The sequence below is a fragment of the Brugia malayi genome (assembly GCF_000002995.4).
Source record: "Brugia malayi strain FR3 genome assembly, contig: Bm_v4_ChrX_scaffold_001, whole genome shotgun sequence".
Lineage (NCBI taxonomy): Eukaryota > Metazoa > Nematoda > Chromadorea > Rhabditida > Onchocercidae > Brugia > Brugia malayi.
Genome location: NW_025062479.1, coordinates 8075226 through 8101151, shown reverse-complemented (window position 1 = coordinate 8101151; position 25926 = coordinate 8075226). Strand labels below are relative to the sequence as shown.

General features: G+C 36.0%; 2 protein-coding genes across 7 annotated transcripts; one reads left to right on the top strand and one right to left on the bottom strand.

The window, feature by feature from the left end:
• Positions 1-2892: 2892 nt before the first annotated feature.
• On the top strand, positions 2893-9093 carry Bm7745 (Uncharacterized protein; the record flags this gene model as incomplete). 2 transcript variants are annotated; one of them, XM_043074061.1, is made up of 17 exons in its annotated part: positions 2893-2934; positions 3098-3175; positions 3335-3454; positions 3565-3719; positions 3818-3899; positions 3984-4101; positions 4293-4409; positions 4950-5188; positions 5377-5465; positions 5670-5759; positions 5893-5946; positions 6032-6215; positions 7124-7391; positions 7606-7926; positions 8093-8517; positions 8649-8833; positions 8940-9093. In XM_043074061.1, the coding sequence occupies 17 exons, from the start codon at positions 2893-2895 to the stop codon at positions 9091-9093; spliced, it is 2721 nt and encodes a 906-aa protein (XP_042929995.1). The 2 variants fall into 2 exon arrangements, with proteins under 2 accessions (XP_042929995.1, XP_042929996.1); XM_043074062.1 differs by lacking the exons at positions 2893-2934; positions 3098-3175; positions 3335-3454; ... (7 more) ...; positions 5893-5946; positions 6032-6215 and having other exon boundaries at positions 7145-7391.
• A 1003-nt stretch (positions 9094-10096) lies between these two features.
• Bm7746 (Uncharacterized protein) lies at positions 10097-24026 on the bottom strand (the record flags this gene model as incomplete). 5 transcript variants are annotated; one of them, XM_043074056.1, is made up of 35 exons in its annotated part: positions 10097-10211; positions 10302-10624; positions 10872-11369; positions 12288-12449; positions 12788-12979; positions 13386-13586; positions 13784-13954; positions 14090-14167; positions 14297-14427; positions 14673-14874; positions 14952-15160; positions 15292-15392; positions 16273-16382; positions 16611-16741; positions 16870-17040; positions 17099-17193; positions 17346-17488; positions 17630-17733; positions 17829-17887; positions 18027-18135; positions 18311-18416; positions 18670-18825; positions 18903-19042; positions 19283-19374; positions 19588-19751; positions 19900-20110; positions 20872-20996; positions 21281-21412; positions 21515-21647; positions 21863-22027; positions 22269-22363; positions 22807-22878; positions 22961-23119; positions 23616-23708; positions 23967-24026. In XM_043074056.1, 35 exons carry the CDS (start codon positions 24024-24026, stop codon positions 10097-10099), a joined length of 5208 nt encoding a protein of 1735 aa, XP_042929990.1. The 5 variants fall into 5 exon arrangements, with proteins under 5 accessions (XP_042929990.1, XP_042929991.1, XP_042929992.1 ...); XM_043074057.1 differs by lacking the exons at positions 22961-23119; positions 23616-23708; positions 23967-24026 and having other exon boundaries at positions 22807-22854; XM_043074058.1 differs by lacking the exons at positions 22807-22878; positions 22961-23119; positions 23616-23708; positions 23967-24026 and having other exon boundaries at positions 22269-22342.
• Between the last annotated feature and the right edge of the window lie 1900 nt (positions 24027-25926).

Sequence of the window (25926 nt, the reverse complement as noted above, 5' to 3'; positions counted from 1 at the left end):
AGGATCAGATGGACAAACAGCACACACTCATTAAGCAGCTGGACAAAGGAGGTGCAGTTGTTAAACAGCTTGATCAAAAGGAAACAGGGGTTAGCTATTACAATTATGGTATGGAGCGGTTGAAAGAAGAAAAGCGGAGAAAATTAGTGTTATAAAGAACCATAGATGGATGCTTGCAGATTCATTGTTTCGGATCGACCATTGCAGGCCCAGTGGATGAGCAGTGATTGCCAGTAGCTCAACATCTACCAGCATTTTATTGGACAAAATCGACGAAGCAGTGGTACTGCTTCTCAGTGAGTTGTTGGGGCCTCTCACCAAGCAAGGGATGACCAAGTGGGTTGGGAAGTTCAAAAATGACCAGTCAGTCTATGATTTAATAAGAGCTAAATTTTATGTTCTTATCAAAATTTGCGAATTCTGAGAGATTTGATCGTTCTGGATACATGCAGTGGTCTTATATTTATCGCGAACTCTGTGACGTCTATCTGGTAACTGGCTGCAACTTGATTACATCACGAGGAAGCTGAAAGTCGGATTTGTAAACAGTTTGTTCTCTGCTGATACTTCATGATTGTTACTATGTAACTAGTCTGAAGTGGAATTAATTCATACAATAAAACCTTCAGTTCGCAATTCCTGAATTTAGAAGTGTCCAGTCGACGATATTTGTACTACTGCTGTAAATTTATAATTTGTTATGTGGGTCTGGTGATATATATTTCTTGTGCTTTCAATACATTATTTTGTGTTATAACTATCTCATAGTTAAAATGCAGATTATAAAAAAGGCTACTGGAAGTTGTTCAAGACGAATGCACTTTGCTTATATTCAACCTTACTGTTTTATTCAACTTCACTTGCATTTGTTTGTTAAAACATATATGTGCTCTGAAATTCTCCTGTTGGTGGTTAATGTGGCACAGTGTGATTTTTTCAATGTTAAACTTCGTTTGTTAGGACTTGTCGGTAAGATTTAAGGCAGAGGTGAAATTTATCATTGCTCTGGTAAGATAACTGCAGCTGTTTATAATATGTGAGGTAAAAGTGGGAGGCATTAATAATTTGAGAATAGGAAAGAAGTATAGAGATACGAGCCATCCAATAAACACAGTGGCCATATGGGATGGGTGATCCTTTCTATGGGATCTAGCTGATGTGATTTATTATATTTATCTCTAAGTACTAAGGTTCTATTCATATTACATAAAATTCAGAAAATTAGTTTATGGTCAAAGATTATTGATTAAAAGGAAAAGGAAAATCCACTCGATTTTGTTATATTCAGGGGAGTTCATGGAGCACTTGGGTCAGAAGTAATACATGATCTGCCGCTGCAATTCTTAAGCAGATGCCAAAACAGCTACTACTGCTTATCTGATTCTGCGTTGTCTATTCTAGATAGAGAGAAGGGCTTATGCACTGAGCGAAGTATGTCTATTTAAACGGCAGACTGCCAATAATTAACCGTTAAATTGAAGTTGGAACATGGGTGAAAGCGGAGATTAAGTGCTTCATTACCAAAATGAATTAATGTACTGAGAGGACTACAAAATGTATTCAGAGATCCGGAATGGTTAGATTCTGGGAAATAATGGTAGTGAGGGTGTTTGGCACACTGAGTAACCGGTAAGAAACAGATGGATACAAGTAGGCCACAACAAAAGCCTTTGATGTGCTGTTGTTTTCGGCTTACAAACGGGTGTCAGTGAAATCTCCAAATAAAAAGCTGGAAAGAATTCGCTGACTACAGCAACATAGAAACTCGGAAAATATAACAGAGTAGACAGTTATGTCCCAGGAAATTAACCTTTCCTATTACTACAGCAGTATCCATGTTCCGGAAAATACTACGCAGGGTACTTCATTGAATTTCACTGCATTTCCAGCTTTTGCCTGTGTCGTGGTTTTCCCAGCTACACGCTCAGTAATCACGATAATCTAATATGTCCTGTTGATCACAGGGAAGAATTTGTTTCAATTCCAAATCAGTTAAACATTTGTCGTTTAAAAACTAACATAATCTTAGGATAAGCGATAAGAATTATAATGTGTTATGATTCGACACAAAGTTGCAGCAAAACAATTCTCACTCGTGTACACTTAATTGTCTAGCAAAAGCATGGGCAAAAAGTGGGTATCTTTGAAATATTGCTTAAACTGAATTCAGACTCTACTTTACAACACACCAAGATTCAAATGTACTCCTCCATAACGTCACGTTGCTATGAACAGTTGAGTCCTACAGTGAATCCTTGTGTTTGATAGGACCAATTCGTATTGTTGTCAGTTTCTGCTTGGTACCGTTTCGGGGTAGGACGTGTTCAGGTGTCACTGGTTGTGGTTAGTGGTAAGGGAAGGTAGGTTTTAGGTAATTCGGGATGAGAGCGATGGGTGAAGGTAGGTAGGACTTTGTAGTGTAAGAAATCACTTTTTTCTCAGTGAGAGATAGAATATCTTACTGTTTTTATTTTTGCGCTTTCGTAAAGACAAAAGACCAGAAAAGTTGTGGAGGAAGAAAACTGTAGAAAGACTTCATAGCTTCATTTGGATGGTGTGCTATGTATGACTGAGTTCCAGTATACACTTCTAAGCAGCTTTGCAACCATCTTATTTGTATATCAGAAACCAACCAAATTAGAAAGACAGCGCAACTGCAAGTCGGCTATGTACGCAATGCATAATACAAAATGGATTCTATATCGGTAATATAGACGTTCTCAGAAATATGCGATGAGTTATCAAATCACATGATATTAATCCGTAGTTGATGCTCTTTGTAACCTTCCTAAACTTTCCACTCTCTTTTTGTAAAATGTTACGGTTCTGGTGTCCATCTTTTTATTTTAATAGTACTGTCGCGTTTATTAATCGTAAAAGAGTGGTCTGAAAATGGAAGAAGGAAACGCAGTATTTTGTTCTATATGTTTAGGGGTAAGTTTTCTTACATCACTCATTGGAACAGGTTATATATTCCAAAGATGCTGTGCTCTGAAGCAAACTACAAGTGGGATTCATTGATGCCAAAATACAGATACCGAAGTGTTTTGTTTTTTTTTTTTTTTTTGTTCTTGTTCAGGACACTTATTCATTTTAGCTTGGGAGCTGGCCCAAAGCACGGCCCAAGATATGTGGACACACCTTCTGTTATATTTGTATCAGTACATGGGTAAAGGTCTGCTTTACTGATTACTCATATTATAAATCATCTTTAGTAATCTGGTAAATATATATACATATACTACTTCAAAAATCTGTATATGAGATTACACTGAAGATGATATTTTTGCATAGCAATATTTACATTTCTGCAATTAATGAATTTGTTTCTTAGAAGCGATCGGAATGTCCTCTTTGTAAGAGACCGGCTAAAATATTGGTGGTCATGAGTCAGGATGGTACGGAATATAAGACATCTATTAAAGACGAAACTTCTGTTCAGTATCGAAGAGAGGTACTTCGTGCCATTTTAGTAATACTACAGTTTCTGTTAAGTTTGGCTTCGTATTGGATGTAGGGAAGGAATCTTCAATGAGCATTTCATCATTTTCGTGCAATTTCCAGATTGATGAAGAACTGTTTCAAGAAACGGAGGACATAACAGTAGTATATGCTAGATGTCAAGTGTGCAACTTATCAAAAAACGAACATCTGTTATTGCTTTGCGACGGAATCGTTGGACAGGATGTAGACGGAAGTTTAGTTCGTTGTAATGCTGCGTATGTCCTTTTTTACTAGCGCAGTGTCGCTTCTTTTAAGTTCAGCAGTAGCACGGTCTGTTTTTCTTGCTATGAAAACTACAAAATTTGTCGTTTAGATGCCATTGTTATTGCCTACCGGAAAAATTTGACAGTGTACCAGACGGAGACTGGTTTTGCACTTTCTGTGCTGATATAAGAGTAAGTTTGAAAAACATTCCTCTGGTTTTTATATTTAGTCCTGATTAACAATATATGGTCATGGTCATAATATTTTCGCAATAGGCTACCCAAGAATCAGTGTACAACAGCCGATACGCACGAGAAAAACATCCGTCATCATCAGATTACCACGAATTCATAGATTTTAGGGAATCTGGAATCTTGAATAAGGATGAACCAGGTAAGAGATCTGATTAATAAACCGTTTAATACGTTAGGAGAGAAATGAGAGGAAAGTGATAACCATTAGTTGCTAAGCAAAAAAATATGTGACATGTATAATAAGCATGTAATCGTTATATATGTATGTTTATTCTAATACCTTTGAAAATTTACTCGTATATAAAATTTTATTCCATCGGTCATTTATAGGGCCTAGTGGAATAAATCAGAGCTTTCGATTGAGAGGGTGTGGAAGTGGTTTTCATAGCGATAAGTGTTTAATTAAATCGGGCTCAAACAGTGTAAAGAACAGTGCGAGCGATGATGGTATGAAAAGTGATTTGGATTTTTCGCTTAATATTGATTCCTAAAAACATTTCAGATATCTTCCCCAACATACTGTAGTGATATGTGATATTGCGAAAGTGTTTATGTGCGCTTTATATTTAGTAAGCATACTGCATTTAGGTTGGAGTAGCAGAGTTCAGTACAAAGCGTTGTTGTACTTGATGTCAAGAAGAATTTAGAGCAGTTTTCAGATATTTAGCCATTTTGATTTTTGTTTTGAAAGAAATTTCTCTTCTCTTCAAAGCCTAGGGCAGACATGTGTTTAAAAGTGATACGCGTGCATTATAATTAGTAGATTGGTGAAAAACTCCGTTTTTTATCTTTGATTGTAGTGCAGGCATTGTTTTATGTTAGTCTGCCTGTGAGTTTTCCTTTTTTCTGTGTATGATTCATTTACTAGCTCATCACTTCTGTCCTTTCATTTCCGGAAGGAACAGAAAGAGGGAGAGATGATTACCCATAAAACTAGTATGATTTTAAATGCATAATCAAATGTATGTGAAATACTTATGATTGTAGATGATAATGCTGATTGGGACAATCAGGACGATAGGGTTTTGGCAGCAGATTTAGATATAGATTATGATCCTACTGGAGCAACTGAAGTAACACGATGGAAATGGCACAAACATCGAAGGACGAAAAAAACAAAAAACGCACGAAGAAGAAAAAGTATACGGAAGAAAAATATGAAACATCGAAATGCAAAAGTTTTAGAGAAAAGTGCTGAGAGAAAAAGCAGGCAGAGGAAAAGAAAGGTGGTTGCTGATTTATGTTGCAGTTTTTCCTGCCAATGTCGATTAATCTTTAATTAAGAGTGTTATGTGTATTTATCCATTTTGAGCAATTTGTTACCGGAATGTGGTTCTTTCATTTAGAATCTTGTGTTTTTGACAGATATGGATTTGAAATCAGTGGGTCATATCAGTCATGGGTTATTTTATAGGGTATTACTGGGGCACAGAGTCGTCTGGCTGAAGCTGTAGGTTTGGATCCTCGGACTGGTCGACAGAAAAAGCGGAAAAAAAGTGAACGGTGTGTTGGATTGCTTAAGTTTTTAAGTTTTGGTTGTGATTACAAGTTAGCTTCACGAAGGCAACTATTTTGTTGTCATGCAAGAGTTCAGTAAAGATTTTTGTTAGAATACTTTTGTTTTGGTAACTCATCGTGGAGCGTATTTATGTTGTGACAACTTCCATACATTTGAAATCTACATTTCTTCAGGGTCTGGATTTTCAGGCATTTCCCATCAAAGTATATTTGTCGGAGATTTAATACATCTATATTATCGATCAGAAACGATGATGACTTAGGTATACCAGTTGAAATGTATGTTTTAGAACATTAAAAATTTTTTTTTCATATTTGAAATGGCTAATATAAATACATTCTTATACCCGTTTTACTTGTTTCTGTATAGGTCGTTTATTATATGGCTAAATATTCTGATTACCCTTTGCAGGAGTCTGCAGTCGACAGAGCATTTTAACGATAAATTATCCACTAAGAAGCCAATGTAAGTTTATTTTGCAAATTCATTCTTTAGGAGATCAATTTTTAATTGAACTTTCAACAGATTTTTTATAAACGTAGAGTTTAAGAGAAGAAACAGATTTAATTACTTCGATTATGTTCGAACAAGCAAAAACTTTGGCACCTGCTCGGTATCAGCGCATCTTACGTGATGGTACAATCGGTGAAACTGAGCAAATGATCAAGCAGAAGAAAAAATTACTTGAAAAAGTCGTGGCTTGTAAAGAACTAGTTTCTTCTGAAGATTTAAAGGTTTGTTTACCAATTTGGACTTAAATTCAGTTTAATTTTTTCTGATTTTAGCTGCAGCCGTCATGTTAATCCTTCTGATATCCTGCATTTCTTCGCCTTTCATATGTTTCTCCTTTTTGTATGTTTTAGAAGCCAATTGGTCCAACAACAATTCATTTTTCATGTTGATAGTTTTGCGTTCGTTGTAGTTTGCGGGTCCTATGTAATTTATAAAGACTTAAACGTAATGTGAGAAGTTTTAGGACTAGGGAACAATGTTTTACACTCCATATTTCAGTTTCATAAGTAGAACAAAGCCACGAGAAGGTAGTGAGACTTTGATTCTGATGCCTCTGCAATGCGTATGTCATGAATTAAATGATTAGATGTTAATAATAATAAAGAGCCTTACAGATAAAATATGCGATGTTTATGAGTTCAGTAAATATGGTTTAACTTCTTGGCATCTTTTAATACTATTTCACTCATTAATTTTAAATCGATTTTTCCTTGCTTTAAGGTTTTAATTGTGGGAAGAGTGATTTCATTCGTTAAAGGTAATTTAAATATTAAATCAAGTGTTAGTTGATTTTTTTTAGGACCCTGTACCGAAAAATTTCAAATGTTTGAGAGTTCGCGACTGAAGCTTTTTCAAAGGGAGATATAATTGCCATTATTATTTGATGTTATCTTACCATGTTTGTTACATCTTATGCCTCTGTGCGTTTTTCTAGACAGTAAAAGTAAGGAAAGTATGCTGTTTTATCAGTACTTTTCCTATCGTGGTTTTCCCACATTTTTCACTTGTCATTTTCGTTTTCAGATGTTGCCCATTAATATTTCATCTGCTATAACGATGACACACTGCGTTTTGCGTTTTAGATTAGGTAGTTCGTAAATTCAGTATAGATAGGCAGTTGGGTTTGCAGGATTCAGATGAAAACATATCAATGTTTTCGGCTAGCAGCAGTCATGTTGAAGCGAAAGAAAAACGGAAGAGACGTCCATCACGTTGGGGCACTCCTACTACTTCAAAAAGCCATGATAATACTATTATAACTGCTTCGATACCTCTTCCTTTGGGACCACCCTTGACACAGTCAGCAGTTTCTTTAGAAAATATACCGGTACCTTCAATAGACCAACAACCGCCGCAGTCACAAGTGGCGTTATCTTCAAAGCCGTCTGCTCTTAATAGTATGTTTTCTCTTTCATTACTTTAAAAAATTTCAAAACTTCAGCATGCTGTAGTTAGTCTTATAGGTATTTCTTCTGGGTCCGCATATTCTGCATGATATATATAATATTTGTGTGGAATATCCCATCACAAGTAATATACATAATAAAATGTAAAAATTCCAAAGCTTTGCTGTTGTCGTAGAATGCAATTTAATTTGTTACCTTTTTGTAGCAGCTCCATCTACGTCTTTTGCGCTCAAATCGGCATCGATACCGTTTGGAATGGCTAGCGGACAATCACGGATTAGTCTGCCTCCATTTGCTGGTTCAGGTTTGGGCCAACAACCTCTTAGTTTGAGTCATCAGCCTCTGGTTACTCTAGGACAGCAGCAGTTAACCGGACTGGGGCAGCAAACTTTAGCTGGTTTAGGGCAACAGTCAGTGCCAGGTTTAAGCCAACCACAGTTGACGTCTATTGGACAAGGGTCATTAGTCCAGATGCAGCCGTCTTTGCTACCGAATTTCTTCTTACCACCGCTGAATTTAGGTGCAAGTCAGTTTTTTTTTTTTTTTTTTTTAAAAAAAACATCTTTTAAAATTTTTTCTACATGAAAATTTACAAATGGACTGGTGTGTTAGAACTTTTATAAGTTGTTTTTATGAAAATGAACTTCCGATTTCCGTGTACTCAGCATTAATCTTTAAAGCGAACGTTTTAGTGAACGGTTTATTGGCAGCAGGTCTGCTTGCTAATAACAATCCGTTGGCAGCTCCGCCGATTACTCAACCACTAGCTCAACCATCTTCTGCAAGCACGACTCCTTTTATGTTCAATCCAGTGCAGCTTTCAGCAGCCTCAGCTCAACAATTAAATCAGCATTTTGTAAATTTAGCAACTACACTACGACGAAATGTAGATACAGCTGCTGATTCCGCACATTTGTCTCAGCAATCTTCTAAACAACCAGAGGGCGTTCCACCACCTCCACCGGTCATAAAACCGTCTGAATCTGTATCCAGCAATATATCTCTCTGTGAACCGTTGGCTGAGAAAATCAGGAAATTAATTGAAGCCAGTAATGTAAAACCTCTGTGCGACACAAGTGTCGACGATGGCACCGCAAAAATTGGTGTTACAATGGATGTGCGTTTTTATTGTTTTGTAATTATGTATAGATTTATACATTTATCTGGTTTCATTTGAACAGTTTTAGAATTAAAGAAAATGGTTAGCTATCTTTAAATGATGCTAGTATATTATTCCTTATATTTAAGGATGGAATAAACAATGTGGTGCTGTGTGATAACTCAAAAATGGGTGAGTCGGGGCGTAAAAGTGCTAGCGCAGACGATGAAGAAACTGGTGAAGCTGGCAAAGAAGTAAAAAAACTTCACAAGAATGGTGCAATGTTTGAGGAAGCTCGACGAATGCTTTCTTCTTCACTTAAGAGAGTTTACAGGTATGCGGATTCCCGCTCAAATTCAATTTTGAGGAGTTGGAGTGACTTTTTGGTTGAAATGTTTTGCCATTATTTATTCATATTCTTCATTTTCGTCCCTTTTCAGATTGAAGCAGATTACTAAACAAGAGTATAAAGAAATAATGAAAAAAGGTGTGACAGCGTTATCTCAGCGCACAAAACTGGATCAAAGAAAGGTTGATGAGTATGCAGCGAAATATGTTGAGTGTGTTGTACATCGCCGTAAAAAGCGGCATTAAGCTTAGTATTCAGCCTTCTTTACATAGTTTTTCAACTTAGGCCTAAAAAAGCAACACGGCCTAAATCATATATTTCGCTGGAGGCTTGTGCAGGTTTATTGTGAAAGATATCTCCAGACAGAAAATCAATACCTTTAGATATCTTAAACGCTGCACTGTTTTAATCTTCTGTTGGTTCTATTCAAACATAGTGAATGCGTAACGCTTATGCCCGTACTTATTGGGCTTTGACAAAGGGCTAAGCAATACTTTCATAATTTTTGGCATGGATTTGTTAAATATTGTCACATAGCACAAACCTACACTGTTATCGTTATCCCACCACTTTATGGGTGCAGTTGTATTACAAATGTAATAAATTCATATATATTAGAAGTACTGGAGCTCCATTGTGACGCTCGGGTTTTGATTATATTGTACGACATTTAACTAATTGGCAATCAACTTATCTACTAACTTTTTCTCAGTCTCCCTCCGTTTGAGGTAGGAATCTAATAGTATATCTTAGATGTGCAGGACGTGCGTTGATGTTCCAATCACCTGAAGGCGAGACGAGTTTTGTGATTCTCCCAGACTTCCTGTTACAGCTAAGTTGAGAGCTATTCTGGTTTCGATCCCGAAAATTTTACTTCCAAAGTACATCATGGATTTCGAAGTATTTGGTAGGGGTTGGAGTCGTACATGTAGTTTGCCCAATTTACGCCAGAATTTTATTATTCGGAGACTACAGTACATATAAGAGAAATATTTCGCCTTGGAAGCACTCAAAAGATTTAAGATCATGTAGTTTTATTATCTCTTTAAACGCTGAAAAGTCATTCATTAAAATAATAGGAAACAAATTACAATATTCAATTGGTACAATACACAAAGACTTTGTTTTGGGTTCTTGGTAAAATATGAACGGATATTAAGCATAAAATTTCCTAATAAAAACAACTGAAAACAAAAATCTGTGCCGAAGCGGTTGATGCAAAAGGACTGCAGAACTTGACATCGTCACTTACACAAGAGGGGCAAAGTGAAATACCGCGTTGGGTTCATTCTCTGGGTCAATCTTCCGCAGTTCTCGCAATGGCACGCGAGGTCTCGTTAACTGTTCCTCTTCCCACAGCACACTGTAACAAACTGTCCGCTACCAAAAGGGAAAGAATTACCGCTACTGAATCATGCTGCAGTGATTACAGAAAAGTTTCTGATAAGCTTACCGTTTGAAATGTTCCACTTCCAATTCAAGAGGGTCGAGAAACTCTAATTCACTATCAGGACGTGGTTTGAATGCTTCGTGTGGGTCGAACTTCATCTCTGCAATTGCGACCGCAATGCGTGGGTCACCTGGTTCAAAAATCATCGGACTTTGGCTATGGAAAATTTCATCCTCTTTCGCGAAAGCGGCAAGTTTCTGAGTTTCCGAGTCATAGTTCGCCAATGGACTCGATGACGAAAGAAACGTCTTACATGCTTCATTTCTTTTTGCACGAACTGCAGCCGTTAGCTGGCTGGAACCAGGCAAAGCTCTGCCAGTTCCTATCTTTAATACAAATCGCATTAAGATAATCCCAAAAAGTCGAAATCAAAAATAGTAAAAACAAGGCACACTCTCATAGCTGTAATGAATACAACTAAAAGCTGATGTTCTTTCAAACATTTGTGTCAACATGTATTTTTAGTCCAAAATAATGTTTAAGTTTGGCTACTCGTATGGTTCATGAACGAACCCAATAAGCAGTAATTTAACAAATCAGTAAGAGAACTGAAGAAAACATGATACAGCTTACCTTGTTCAATTGTGTAGTGTTCACGCTTCCTGTAGTGCTTATTATACCATTCTGATGATTGACCAGAAATCTCTTATTTAGATATTGCGAGTTCTGTGTTTTATTAGCAATGACATCTTGCTCGAGAGAAACAAAATTTAACGGATCTCGCGCAGGGATATCAGAAATCACATTATTTACAGGAATAACATCTAGTGAACACCGTTTTGAACAAGACAAGGAATCGGGAGGCGTAAATCTCCGTGTAGCGGTGTTGGTGTTGACATTTCGGGAATTTTGCGCCGCGCCGTTATCACTACGCGAATTATTTTGTAAAGGCGCATTCATGACACCAAGAGAAGGCGATTGAGTTGTATTACTGTTTCCGTTAAACGAGACGAAATCAAAATCACGCACTGTGAATGCTGGACCACAACGAGATGGCTTGGAAGATGAAGATGGTACAGATGAGGACAATGATGATAATGACAACGCTTCTGACGCATGTCGTGGCAGTTTCTGAAAACCAAAATAGGTAACATTTGTAGTCGTTTGAAAAGATTTCGCATCAAATATAGGAATTGGAGAGATTGGTCCTCTTTGCAACACATCAGTTAATGGTGCATTATTAACTGGTGGTGCGATTGAATACTGGCCTGATATATAAACTTTATCATTCATTCCAATTTGACAAGTCCTTCCTTCAAGTGCTGTAGCAGTTCGTAGTGGTCGTAAAACCGCATCCTGCGCAAGGTTAGAACTTGCTGATGGCAGTATTGGTGTATTTTGATTCGCTGAAGACACGACACACTGATTTAATCCACTGATAAGGTAAACTTGAGGTTGTCCCCCAAAATGTGTATAGTAACTAACTCCTCTTTGGTACGTCCCAAAGCCTAATGCATTTGTTTGTGAAGAAGAAGTTACTGGTAAGACAGAAAAAGGAAGTCTTTGTGATATATTTGTGTCAAGTCGCATTTGCGATAAATCAGAAAGACTCGTCTTAGGAAGCGCAGGTATTTTAGAAGGAAGTTCTGTGATTGGCCAGCTTACGTTTGGCGGTTGAGATCCAGATTCTACCCCGGGCAGAGCTGTAGAAGTTTCACTCACTGTCACAACTGCTGAAAACACATCCGATTCTTTGTCTTTTGGAAGTTTTATGGGTGGCTGGATATCAAAAACCAATCCTCCACTTTTTGAAAAGACTGCCGCACATTTGACAGGAAATGTCGTTTCAGACTTCACTACAATGTCCTCATTTTTAAAACTATTGTTTTCATCTTTTTGTACCACTGAATCCGTTTTTTCCTTCTTTGCAGACGCATTTTCCTTTTCATTTTCTAGAAGAGAAAATTCTGGCCGCTTCGCAACGCCCTCGTTTCGCTTCAACTCTTCCTTACTCTGTATTCTTGCTCGTCCAACCTTAAAAATACCAACTTGCTCCTTTGTCGATGCCAATCGTTTGAATTCCGGATCATTCCAATATTCAAATTCTAAAATCGGTTCCTTTGGAACTTCGATATCTTGAGTTTCTGAGAAATGTTGTTCAGTTTCTTTTTTTCGATCACGACCATCTTTTTTCTTTCCTCGTACTCGGTCCTGCAATAATCCAACGCCATAAAAAACTGCACTGAACCAAGCTGCACTCTTTCAAGGTAAATTTATAACTATTTCAAGGCAAATTTATAACGCAATATTTCTTAAAATGTGCTACGGAATAATCAGCTTGCACATTATAACAATGAAGAAGGATCAGTGACCGAGATTCATTTCACCATGCTACCGATTTTCGACTAAGGAAGAAACAAACTGGAACTTGAATTGAGAGGTCAGATTTAAATAAGAAGCCAAAGGCCAAATACACAATTTCGATTTCATTTAATTGCTCTAAATGCCTAATGCAACTAAAGACAATTTTATAATCTATAGTAACATACCGCTTTCTTCTTTTTTGCTTCAGGTTTGCTCTGCTTTGCTTTTTTTATCCCTTGCTGTGCTCCTCGATGTTCTTTTTTCACCTGTTGTTGTGCCACTTGCTGTTCCTTCTTCATTTTTATAAACTCAGCCTCAGTAGCTTTCTTTTGCTCTTCTTTGAGTTTTCGTTCTCTATCTTGCCTTTCCTTTTCTTCCTGAAACTATTCATGTCGTTCTCAATGTTAAAGTGTACAAAATGTAAATCTGAAAAATATTTGTAGAATGTTTTATATTCTACCTCTGTAATTGCAATTCTTCAGAAAATAATTTACGTCAAATCTTTCAAATCACGGCAAAATTAAAAGGTCTGCATGCGTTATCATTTTAATTGATTGATAGAAACTAAAAGGAGTAATAAAAATTCAGAAAAATAAGAATGCCATTTTGCCATCTACGAAATCGTGCATAATCAAATCGGAGATAACAAATTGACAATAAAGGGAATCTATTAACCCAAGGTAAGAAATGAGTAGGAAGTCAACTTTTTTCCTGTTTAATATTTCTAAGCTAGAATTTGTCAGAAAGGGTCACAAGCACAGTCAAGTAAATCAAAACTCCAACTTGTTTTCGGAGCTTCTGCCTAGCTCGTTTAGCTGCTTTATTTGCTGCAGCTTGTGCAGCTGCAATGTCTTTTTCGTTAATGTAATCCAGAATTTCCTCAATTGGCGTGTCGGGAATAACTGCGGGCGATTTTTTAGATTTCTCATTAGCGGCAGCATAGATCAACTTTCCCTTCAGATTTTTTGTGTCAGTTTCAGGTTGCTAAAATGCTTGTTACTGAATGAAGTTACATATTTGAATTTAGCACTAGTTTTATAATACATAAGGTGAACTAAATTAAAATTTAAAGAAAATTAAAAATAGTCAACAAAACCTTTCCAAAAATAATTCTTGTTTATTAAAAAGTATAATCTCAATTTCTCTCAGAATACTTCAAATACTGGGAAACTGAGAATAACCTCTTGCACAGTTCGGCGTTTTAGTTTCATCCGAAGCCTTTCTCTTATCTGCGCACGACTTGATTTGGTACTGTCTGTGGCGGCATGCCCAAACATCTCACAATAACAACAATCACAACGCCCGTGCCGTCCATCTCGTCCTGTTCCAGAAGTTGTCCTTTTCCTTTTCGTCTGAAACTAGTACCTAAGACCTAATATAAATGCAACCGTCGAGTAAACAACAACTAATAAATCATTCAAATTGAGGTTATTGATTCGAACTTATGTTCTCGAAGTTCAAATTAGGCTTATGTAAGCAAAATTTACCTTATTGTCGCAAGAATGATGACGGTGTGGATGCTGTTCATCGAGTGTTTCGCAATCACTCCATTCTTCATCTGAACTCTGAAGAAAAATAAAGTTTGTACATAAGTTTCCTGCAATGCAAATAGAGAAATGTGATACCACTAAATATCATACAGTGCAAATGCATGAACAAATTGGTAAATATAATAAACAGTTTGTAGAAACAACCTCGTCATCGTCATCTGTCAGATCATCGATATTATCCGTCTGATAGCCAAATAATTCTTCCTTCGAAACTCTGAACTCATTTCCAACTCGTTTACCACCACCGTATTTAGAATCAACTTTAGCGGATACACCTGCATTAATGCTCCCAGGAACAATGAGTGAAAAAAATTTGTCACTAATAGTGACAACTGCTTTGTGGTGGAAGTTGCGACATTAAGTCTCAGCATACATTTCAAAAGGCTATAGTTCACTTTACAAAACTTTTACGATTCTTTATCTCGTCATAATTACCTTAACTTCACTACCGCAAATTGAAAGAGTGGTTGGTAATGACAAATATCATTTCTTTGAAAAGTATAAAGCGAAGGAGACACACCTGCCTTATTTTGCCTCAATCCGACAGCTTGTTTTAAAAGTTTTTGGAGCTTTCCCTCTTCATGTAATTTTCTCACACTTTCAGGGAAAGTATTAATCTCAAATCCACCCAAATCAAGGCTAAAATCAATAGCTGTCGTCGAATTACACATCGCATCCAAATGTCTACCCATCTTGCTAGATACTGTTTGTGCCGTTTTTTGCTGAAAAAGTACCGAAACGTTAAATCTCAACATTTCCTGCCTCTCTTTTTCAGCGCAAATGGCCCCGAACAACGAACCTTTTCAAACGTTTGAATCTTTTCAACGTTGAATGCTTTATTAATATCGAAGACAGTTCTTTGCTCAGTCAACTGTTTAGCAATTGCTGCAGCCAATGTTTGTTTCGACCACTGTTGTGCTAAGTTGTCTTGCTCGACTTTTCTCGGCGATGACTTTCCTTTTTTATTTGCTAAACCCGAAGAGGCCGTAGAAAAACTGACCATCGTTCCTTTAAAAATTCAGTTCAAATCCAAGCAAAATGCAAACATTCGTCACACTGAATGATATAAACTCACCAGTATCGGCTACATCAAATACATTACTGACAAACGGAAGCGACAAAGAATCTGCATTACTTACTAGCCTCTGGAATGTATATCATTTCTCTGTCACTTCTTTTTTCTTGGTAAGACATTTTCGCAGTCGAATTCCGACTAACAACTTCCCGCGCTGAAGCGCACCTGAAGAATAAATCCATTTTCATTTTCATAAAGCCCAGAAGAGCTAGAAGAACTTATACCAAATAGTTTTAGTAATTTGAAAAGAATGGAAGTCTTCAAAACCGCTTTCGCCTTCAGTTCATCTCAAACCACTAAAACGCATCGCGATTATGATCTAAATTCCTACTCATCCTTAGTGCGTTGTGGAAGACAAAACTGTACATTAGAAACGGAATAACTAATGAAATACAATTAGCACAGCCACTCAAACCTCAAGAGCAACATCACATACACTAACGTATGTCAAAGTAATGGAATATCCACACATTTATCTTTCATCTGGCAGACAGATCTTCCGATGTAGTAGTGGTTCAAAAGCATAGATGTAACCTCCTTTCTTATCACGATTAGCAATTAATCAAGAACTGCATATATAATTCACGTATCCTCAATGGTAGACGAAGGCGAGATTTATCCAAAAAGAAACGCACGCGTCAATCTATTAAAAGAAGTAGGTCTCGAGTGGAAAAAAAACTGGCTAGCAACAAAGGAGCAGTAAGTACGGTATGGTGTCAGTGTTTAATAATACCGAAAGCAGCATTTTTGCGGAATGGCAATTTCTGCTTACATTTTATATTAAAGCGCGTCGAGCCAACACTTTTTCACGGATATATCTTAGTACGCTGTTTAAGATAAGTAAACTTTTAAGAACATAAAGTGACAACTATAGAAAACTTTTTTTTTGACAACTACAAAAAAAAAAAAATGTTGCAAACAGCAAAAAATTTTACAGAATCGCTAGTGACGAAAAACTATTGGTATATCGATCTCTGAGTATTACCTGTTGTGATCTTGGTGATTCTCAAACACAATATGAAAACAAAGGCTACGAAATGCTTACTTCTCATCTTTGACAGTAGTTTTGAGATTACTTGCTTCCTCTTCCTTCATCCAGTCCTTGGAAAAACACTCCCTCATACTTTCTAACAGTCGGTCTTGAAGTAAATCTTCCTTAACATTCCATATTAAAAAGTGGAATTCAAAAGGAAGGGTGAATTGACCGAACTTCAGAAAAGCCAACAGCTCAATAAATATAATGACTATGGGCTTCATTTTTTTTTATGAAATATCTTGAAAGTTTGAATACTGTTAAAAATGTTTTTTTTTTTTTTTTTTTACAATTTAATTCACAACGCTGCTTTCAGACTTTAAAGCATGTCGACGACTTCGAAAAAAAACCTTGTCATCCTCGGGGGACCTTGTTGTCCAATGTTCATCTTCGTACGACTGAACTAAACGCAATAAAGTCCTTTCACGAATCTTCTTATCCATACCTTTCACTTCACTAAGCAATCGCTCACGAGCAGACGCTACAATATAGACCATCCAAAGTGTTCAACTATGCAAATTTTCCAGTCACTCTTCAAACATCCACTCATCAAATGATTAGAATTGCGAAATGAAGACGTCGTGCTTTCAAAAACATTAATTCCGCTACCCGAAAGGGATTTCACTGTCGCAGTGCCATCGCTATTCGCATCGTTTTTATCAAATACAAGTTTACTCTTCCTGATAAGCCTCGAAACTGGTGATGTTAAACCAATTTTGCGCATCATTTGCGGTTTCTCCATTGTTTTTCTTCCAGAAAGCTCAAGCGCCAAATCCCTTACTAAAAATGAAAACATAAATTACAGGCCAGAAACTACTAATGAAAATCTGGGTTTTACCTTCATTATTCTTTGATAGATCAATATAATGTCTTCGAGTCATTTCTTTCAGTAGCATCATCCTATCTGGTCTAGATAGATGAGAACTGTCCACGCTGGAAGCAAACAAAAAATTTGCATTGTAGAAACAAAGAATTTTTGTAAGTCCTAAAGAGAAATATAGATGTGACACCATGAAACGTTTCTTTCCATCTTGCTTGTCTTTTTTTTTTGTTTTTTTTTGGATGAAAATAAGATATAAATTAACCGCTGATTTGATCCTGGAAATGACGCTGAAGATGTTTCATAATCAGATTCTGTTCCATCGCTATCCACTGTTACATTACTTCCTGCTTTCTTTATTTTGAACCTCGTCACATTTATATTACTCACCGATGCAATTGTAAAATCCTTCAAAAGGATGAACAAATTTCCAATGAAAAAAGAAAAGAACCAACATTAATTTCACTTTATGGATAACTGATATTATTTCCCAACACAAATTCTACAGGCCATAAAGAAAAATATATCCTTATCATAAATCAAACTTACAGATTTTCCATCTGAGCGAAGATTCGATTTCTTCATTAAAAACGAGCTCCTTACTCCATGTTTACCAGGGCTTCCGATCATGCTTGTTTTCTCATTACCGATTACTGAAAACTTCAAACATAATGACAAATAGAAAAATTGGACAAAGAGCCTTCTTCAGCTATAAAAAATAAGATGATTACTGTAAAAAAAGAAAAACCTGGTGAAGTCTTTCGCACATCAATATTCTCAGATTCATAATTTGACAGCGATTCTATTCTAAAAAAGATACTCCATGTTCATTATATATTTTTCCAGTTCAAATATTTTCAAAGAAAAAATAGAAACAAATCCATAAACCCAGAAGTTTCAATAAATTTCGTAAAAATAAATTTCAAAAAACTGAGAGCTTTTCCACCTGTGTCTTTTCGCCATCAGTTCGAATGCTTCCTTAACAATTTCTTGATATTTCTCACTGTTTGATAAATCAGACGAATCGCTAATATTAGTTGCGCGCTCCTCTTCACCTGAGCATTCATTGCAGTTTACAACAACAACAACAAAAAAAAAAAAAAAAAAAAAAAAAAAACATACCAAACGAAAATCGAAGAGCAAACTATGAATTTGAGGTTGCAAACCGGCAATATACCGAGCTTCATTTTCAACTTCCATGTATACCTGTTTGATTATTTAACGACCTACGTTCGCCATGCATGCTTTTCTTTTCACAGAGACAGTGGTCGAGATAATCGATGTCATCTGTGTAATCATATGGTACCTGCCAATCGCCCCAAGCTGTTTCTTTTTTCTAAATTTTTTCTAGTGAGTGAAGACACTAATAAAGCGCTGACCGCACGTAGTTTAACATGTTGTTGAATATGCCATTTGAAACTTTCGAATTAATTTTTCTTGACAATGAATTCTATAGATATCCTTAAGTTCCATTTTTTATGTGCCAATTTCTTCGAATAAAGGCATCACTGATCCTATGGATGTATTAATAATTCAGAAGTTCCCAAAGAACAAAAAAAAAATGTCAAAAAAAGGACAGAAAATCGCACACTGTTATGATCGTGTACAGTGAACAAGGCTTTTGCAGTCTGAAATCGTAAATTGTGGTTGGACAAACGTTTAATGCTTGGAAGAGATGATTTTTTTCGCTGCGGCTTTTCATCCGAATCTCTTTCATCACTTCTTCCAGAGCAATCGCTCACAGGCTGCAATAATCAAGTTCAACTGAAATAGAAACAATACAATTGTAAATGCATGGGAGAACAATTCAATAATTGCCAACCCATATTAAATTATTTATATCCTCGTTATCAATTAGTAAACCACAAGTGATAATATGCGAAATTCGACACTCGTCACAAGAGCAATGTCGAAGACTGCACCTCTTGCATCGCACATAAGGCAATACTTCGCCATTTTCATCTGAAATCTTCATTACGTCAATCTAATCAGAATGCAAAGTGACAGCAAGTAATTTATATAGCAGAATGATTTAAAACATCATCACAAGAATGAAAATGATTGCATATTATTAAGCTCTTAAGTACTACTATAAGCAAATGATAACGCTCTATCTCTGGAAATATACGAACAAGATCCTTTTAACAGAAATTGCACAAAAAAGCTTTCTGAAAGAACACACATGTGCGCACGAAAACTAACCAACACAAACAGAATTTGCAGGTCCCTCTTCAATCAGTTCGTGTAATCTTTCTGACACATTAATATCATCAACTTCCGAATCGCTATGGCCGCTGAAATTGTGATCTGTATAATGCTGACATGGGTAAAAACATAAAATTAGATAAAAAGTAAAAAATATGATTGCCTCCTTGTCAGATTTCTGAGGTTCCATACAGAAATAATCTACATAAAATATTAATTCTTTCTTATGGTAGCAATGTAAATTTTACTCAGGATATGTTAAAATAAAAACATCTAAACATATGAAATTAAGGAAGGCTTACCATTCATCATCTATTAAATCAGTTAAATCTCCAAAGGCAGTCAAATCAGCATGCCATTGGTAATACTGACCTTTCCGCAAAGTGCAATTACGAATCATTTTCCACTGGCTTTTGAAAAAACCCAAATTCTCTTTCAGCAATTCACCTTTCGTTTTGCGCTTAATCTAGAAAGGCTGATTGGAACAAGACCTTGCAGTAAAATGAAAAAATTAAACTTTCAGTGCTCGGCAGTTGAAGAGTAGACGGAGTTCCTTAATTTAGCATCACTTCATGGATTTCCTAAAAACATAATTGAATTTCTCGCCAACTTACATGATTAATAACTTTCTGCTGCTTGGTGTACAATACGATATTTGCACTGGCTTTTTTAAATATTTCTCTGCTTGTAACCATTAATTTATGAAAAACACGAAAACTTTGAGCAAGTTCGAGTGCGCCTTGAGGAATATCTGCATTACTAGATTCAGTGCAAGCACGTTGTCGATGATCTTCATTTTCATCATCATGGACTATCAATTTACACCTATCAAACAGGCTGTATTTTAATATCCATTACTGCTATATCAAGGATAAAAAATCAGACAAGAATTATGAACAGTTAGTTAGCTGTAAACAAGGTCAACCACTTTGTGCAGAGTGATAGAATTCGTTTAAAAGTAACTGTTCAGAACTGTGTAATTACAATAGTATTAATAATATATATTATTGTTGGTCAGAAATAAAGTTAGTTATAAGGAAGAAATTCAAATCTTTTGAAAAACTACCCTTCCATACGAATCTGATGAAATCTGGCTGCGTTATGTTAGTGAAGAGAGGTTTAATTCAAACAGCTTATGAAGATAAGTGACAGGAATTTGAATTATTTCTCCTAAAAATACACAGCTCTGTCAGTTCTACGGAACCTTACTAGACGACTCATTTCATGGTAATATAAAAGTATGTCCAAACATGGAATGAATCATTTAAAAGCATTGTCGCATATTGTAGAAGGATTCGAACTAACAAAAAATTAAACTGCGATGAAAAAAGTGATTTAACAGCATTTCTCTTTAAGAGCTTAAAGCCTCAGTGAGTCACTTTTAGGGGACTGTTCATATCCGTAAGTCGAGTTAAAGAAATGACGCACTGGGGATAAATATTCTAAAGTAATTTCAGAAGAATACTCGAACTTATAACGGTTTTATGAAGAAAACGCTTTGAGTGTAACAATGACCTTATCTGAAAACAATACTGGCAAGTGCGATCGGTGAAAATACTACGTAATAAATTAATAAATTAACCTACTTGAGAACATTTTCTAAGTTGGGCAGATAATTTAACAAAAGATTATCTTGATAAATGACTCGGTCGAAAATGTGATGATTTACGACTTTCCAACTAATGCCAAACTGCGAAAGATAATCTTCATTCTGAAGCAATAATTTGAATAACTGGCTAGTACAATGAAAGATAACAATTAGTTTCCACGTTTTTTTTGCAAATATTACTGTCCTTAGAGAATAATACAATAAATTATTTCTTCTAACTAGGCTTTTCTAAGTATCCGTACAGAAAAAATACCTAATAAAGGACTCACTATCTGAACCTACAATGTCTTGCATTTATCTCTTAGTCTCAGTTTTCGGAGTAGTTCTCAGAACAACTATATTTTAAAAATAATTTACTCAAATATTTAGATAGGAAGATTACTTACTAAGACAGCCAGTAATGGTGACATATTCCTTGCAGTTTCTTGCTGGCATGAAAAGCGGTCAAGTAAAGTCTTGATAAAAAGTTTAGCTCGTTCAAGTTCCACTTGCTCCTCATTAGCACCGGCTTCATAAAGCTGCAACCTGGGAGTAAGGACCCATTTTATAATATTATTTACTCTGGAACTTCCTTTAAAGAAAATGAACCGTAAGTGGGAACACCATAAAACAGCTGGAACCTGAATAAGAGCAGGTACGACTTGAGGGGCCACCAGTATTTGCCACAGATCGTCTGATTTCAGATTCAAAACATATTCGTGTCCAATACTCTCCAATCGTTTGTACAACTGATGAGGATCCTTCTCCGCCAATCTGAGCAATGTTTTGCATGTAAAAATTACTATTAAGTTCACATATGCAATGCTCTAACAAATGAGCATAAAATCTCATAAATTTAAATTCATTTCTCATTCCATTCCAGGAAATTTTAAGTATACATATCTTGATCATCTAACAGGAAGTTTTGTGAAAACTTCGTTAGACGCTGTTGACAAAGATGCCTAAAAACAACTTGTTGATTCGCTTACATCGTAACATTTCGTTTTATCTTGTCCACATTAAATCGCTTCCCTTTCGATGATGTCATGTTGGCATTTAGACCATCCCGGAACATCTGTCGGATATTCTGACATAAATCATGCCAACATCTTTGTAGCACTTCTACCTCTTTTTGTCGTTCTTCACTCACAAGTCTATACAAATTTCTGCTTTAGCAATTAGCCACATTGCACTAATCTAGCCAAAAAATTTCTGGTATAAAGAGCACTAGTATCAACAAATGTGAGCCAACATACTTTAGAAAGATTGTCTTCTGTTTCTTAGAAATCTTAAAAACATGTTTAAAAAAAAAAAAAAAAAGAACATTTCTTGAAATCTTAAAAACAAATTGAATAACTGAGGAGAAATAACTGAAGCTTAAAATTAGAGACATACTGTCGTCGAATACAGTTTTGACATTTACAATGATCATAAACACTCAAATCCGCATGCGCACAACCTACCGACATTGGTCGTGCTTTATTATTATTCTGAAAAGCATCATTTTACAAAAGCTGACTCATGAGGAAAAATTAAAACACAAAACGTATTAGATCTTATATGCAGATTGCCACTTTTATGAACCAATAATGTTTGGAAGTTCCAAGGGACCAAAAAAAAAAGATGCAGTACATCACAAAAGTCAATACATGGTTCTAAGGCTCTTGAACAAAAACGATCAGAGAAAGAGAATGTTATGTACTGCTTACGTAATGTTATTTACAGCTTATCTGGAGATGACTTAAATTGTACGGATATATATTTTAAGCATATTTATTCTTTTATTTGATATAACTGCAGAAAAATGCATTATTTCTTAAAAGCAAAAAGAAAAGTCTGCAAATCCACAATAAGTCGTGTCCAACGGTTGTGGAATATTTTAAATGTTGAAAACAGGAATCTGCAAAACAGTGTTAATCTTCTTGATCCTTACCAGTAAAGCAGCTTCTAATTCTTCGGCGTGTCCCTTTTCGTTTTCCATGCAATCATCACAAATATAATAAGCCTAGAATCCACCATTTCTGACGCTCAAATAAAGAAAGTAATGTTTCAAATTTATATCAGCGGTGTTGATGTGGGGAACTCACCAGAAACGTCGATCTAGTATCGTTGCACGTGAATTTATGTTTACAAATTAGACATGCAATGTTAAATCTGCATTGTACTTCACCATCAATAACCGAATGAAGTGAAAAAGTTGTTACACGATGTCTGGATCGAGAAAGACCATTCTTTGACTCATGTCCCTAAAACACCACTACTTAGACCTACAAGCAGCTACCATTAATGTCCAGTCACAATTTATACAGAGACGGTTCCTATCCAATAATGGATTTTGAATTTAATTTCCTAACTAGAGAAGATGAGAATTTGACCAGAATACTTTATAAGCGCCTTTAAGCGCCGAGTCACTCCAAAAATATGAGCAATGATATATATGACACACGAAAATCTGAACAACAATTTGCAAGAACTACAGCGAACATTCTTAGATTCTTCATGATTAGGTCTTTCTACTTGAAAAACCTCCAGGATAACTGCTAATTTGAGAATACCATTTTCTAATGGTCAAGTAATATTGCAATTTCTAAAACTGCTCGGACAAACTCCTTATACGACACAATGTTTAGAGGTGATGATAGGGAAATATACGGCGCACAAAGAATACCCGAATGAGAGAAAATTACGAAGACAAAGGTGCTACAAAAAACATTGAGATGGATCAAGCATGAAAAGATTCACTTCATGTCTTTGATCACTGCTATGTTCAGAACCATTGAGGTCATCTCTGTCAAATTCATCCATTGGACTGTTCACGTTGCCATCAGTCACCGCCTAAAAATAAGCATTCGGCTATGAATGAATCGATTTAGTTATGATCTGACTTACTGACTACACAAAGATTTGCGTTGTGGTAGATGAACTGCAGTCGACATAAATTCCCACCTTCACTTTATCTTATAAATTAGCATGACTTCTGATAAACAAAATCCATTCATATCATAGGACAAAAATTAGAAAAACTCATTTGTAAAATCCATCCAGAAAAATATAGATTATTTTACTGAATTTTGATTGTACATTGGTACGAACCTTATGAATACATTTGTGGGTGCTTTTCTTCGTGTAATTTGCGCCTAATATTTCGCTCATCACAGTTCAACAGTAACTGCAAAATGTATTCTAAATTCCAAAATGCTGACTACACAGGGGTGGCAAATACCAGGTACTCTCAACAAAAAAGTGGAGATCTTCATTTCCTCAAGAAATGAAGAACTGACATCTGCTGACTTTTACTGAGAAGGGTAGATGATTTTGATAAAAATAATTTGATGAAGTAATAGATATTTCTGGTATTCATTATAATTGATTGATAAAGATATTTGGTATTTGTTATAATTGATTAGATATTTTTGGTATTCATTATACCAGGTAATATCAACATGAAACATCACTTTTGCGAACAGCTATTAAAGAAAATCTCCATATTCATTTCGTTTTTCTGAAAAAAGTTTCAATCTTTCGCAGCGTTTTTGACGGAATGCAGTATACCTAACGAAGGAAATCATTTAAATTGGTTATCTGAAGATAGCAGCGTCTGTAGAGGTTCCATCAAGAAACATCCATCAAAGGTCAATCATTTCTCCAAAGCGCACTGAACTGAAGCCATAAAGATGGGATAGATGTTAACATACACCTAAGCGTCATTCACTTGTTACTCGACATATATTGATTCACTTCAGTTCAGCTATATTAAAAAAGGTAAAACAGTATAGAAAAACAAAAAAACGTAGTTGGATTGACCAAGGACATGTGCATTATGCACATTTGTATGTGTTTGCCTATATGTACGTTATGCACGAAGAATATGTGTGTAGGTATGTTATGTATGCTGTTGTGTATGCATATGTATGTATGTATATATATATATGTGTGTGTGTTTGCTGTGAAATAACTTCAACACCAATCAGTTGGTAAATAGCTATAGGTTTTTTATTCTGTTCAATTGGATGGGTGCTGGGAGAGATCGATTTGCAGGTGACCCGTAGCACGATAGAACTAACCGATCAATGCGCCGTCTACTAGCAATAGGGCGGCACTGGTCGGCCCTCTTCAATTTTCTACACTTCCCCGAGGAGCTGCATCAGCAGTAATAGGCGGCAATAGGGATGATACTTGGCTTCGCTTCCTTTTATCATTCATTTTAATACTCTCCTTCCTGATGACACTTGCCCTATCCTACTCTACTATCTCGTTGAGTTGTATAACACCAGCTCTAATGGCAACACTTTAATCAGCTCTGTTTTGTACATCCACCATCATCAAATCGCATTCGTGCTTCGAAATGCACGATATATGACGAAGACAGTTTGTAATTCCATTCCTGATTAACAGAAAATGATCTAGAGTACGAAATCCAACTTTTATATATGGATGCTGAGAATACTGCTATATGCTATAAAAATTTTAAGTCTGCTGCTTTCTCCTAATCTGATACTGAATCTTGAGATCTCAGATTCTAAAAATTTCTGCATACTGTTCGACTGATTTTTTTTTTTCCCTAAAAGATATAACCTTAAGGATGTCCGCTGCTCAATATGAGCACACAGCAAGTGCATTTGACAGTGCTATACGGATAACTCACTTTATGTAGTACATATCATTTAAACAAAAGTCACTTTCCATTTGGTGCAGCATTATCATTTGCCTAGCCACCCACTTTTCTAGGATTCATTTACAGAGCAGTTGACCGAATCATTAAGCACGTTCTCAAACAGTGATTCTGATTAATTGAATGATGCGTACGGGTAAGGTGAGGTAGCAGACACTATTTCAGATCATACTCTTCCTGGCTGCACTTTCATCCCTTTTCTTGTACAGATTTTAAAACAGATCTACGAAAATGGAAACCTTGTTAACTTTAAGAGAAGACCCTTCACCTTTAGGCGCATATTATTGCAGGAAACTTGTTCCACTGAGACAGAATTTTCAATCACGGTTTTTTCATTTATTTACAAAATCCATTACCGCCTGAAAATATCACATCATATAG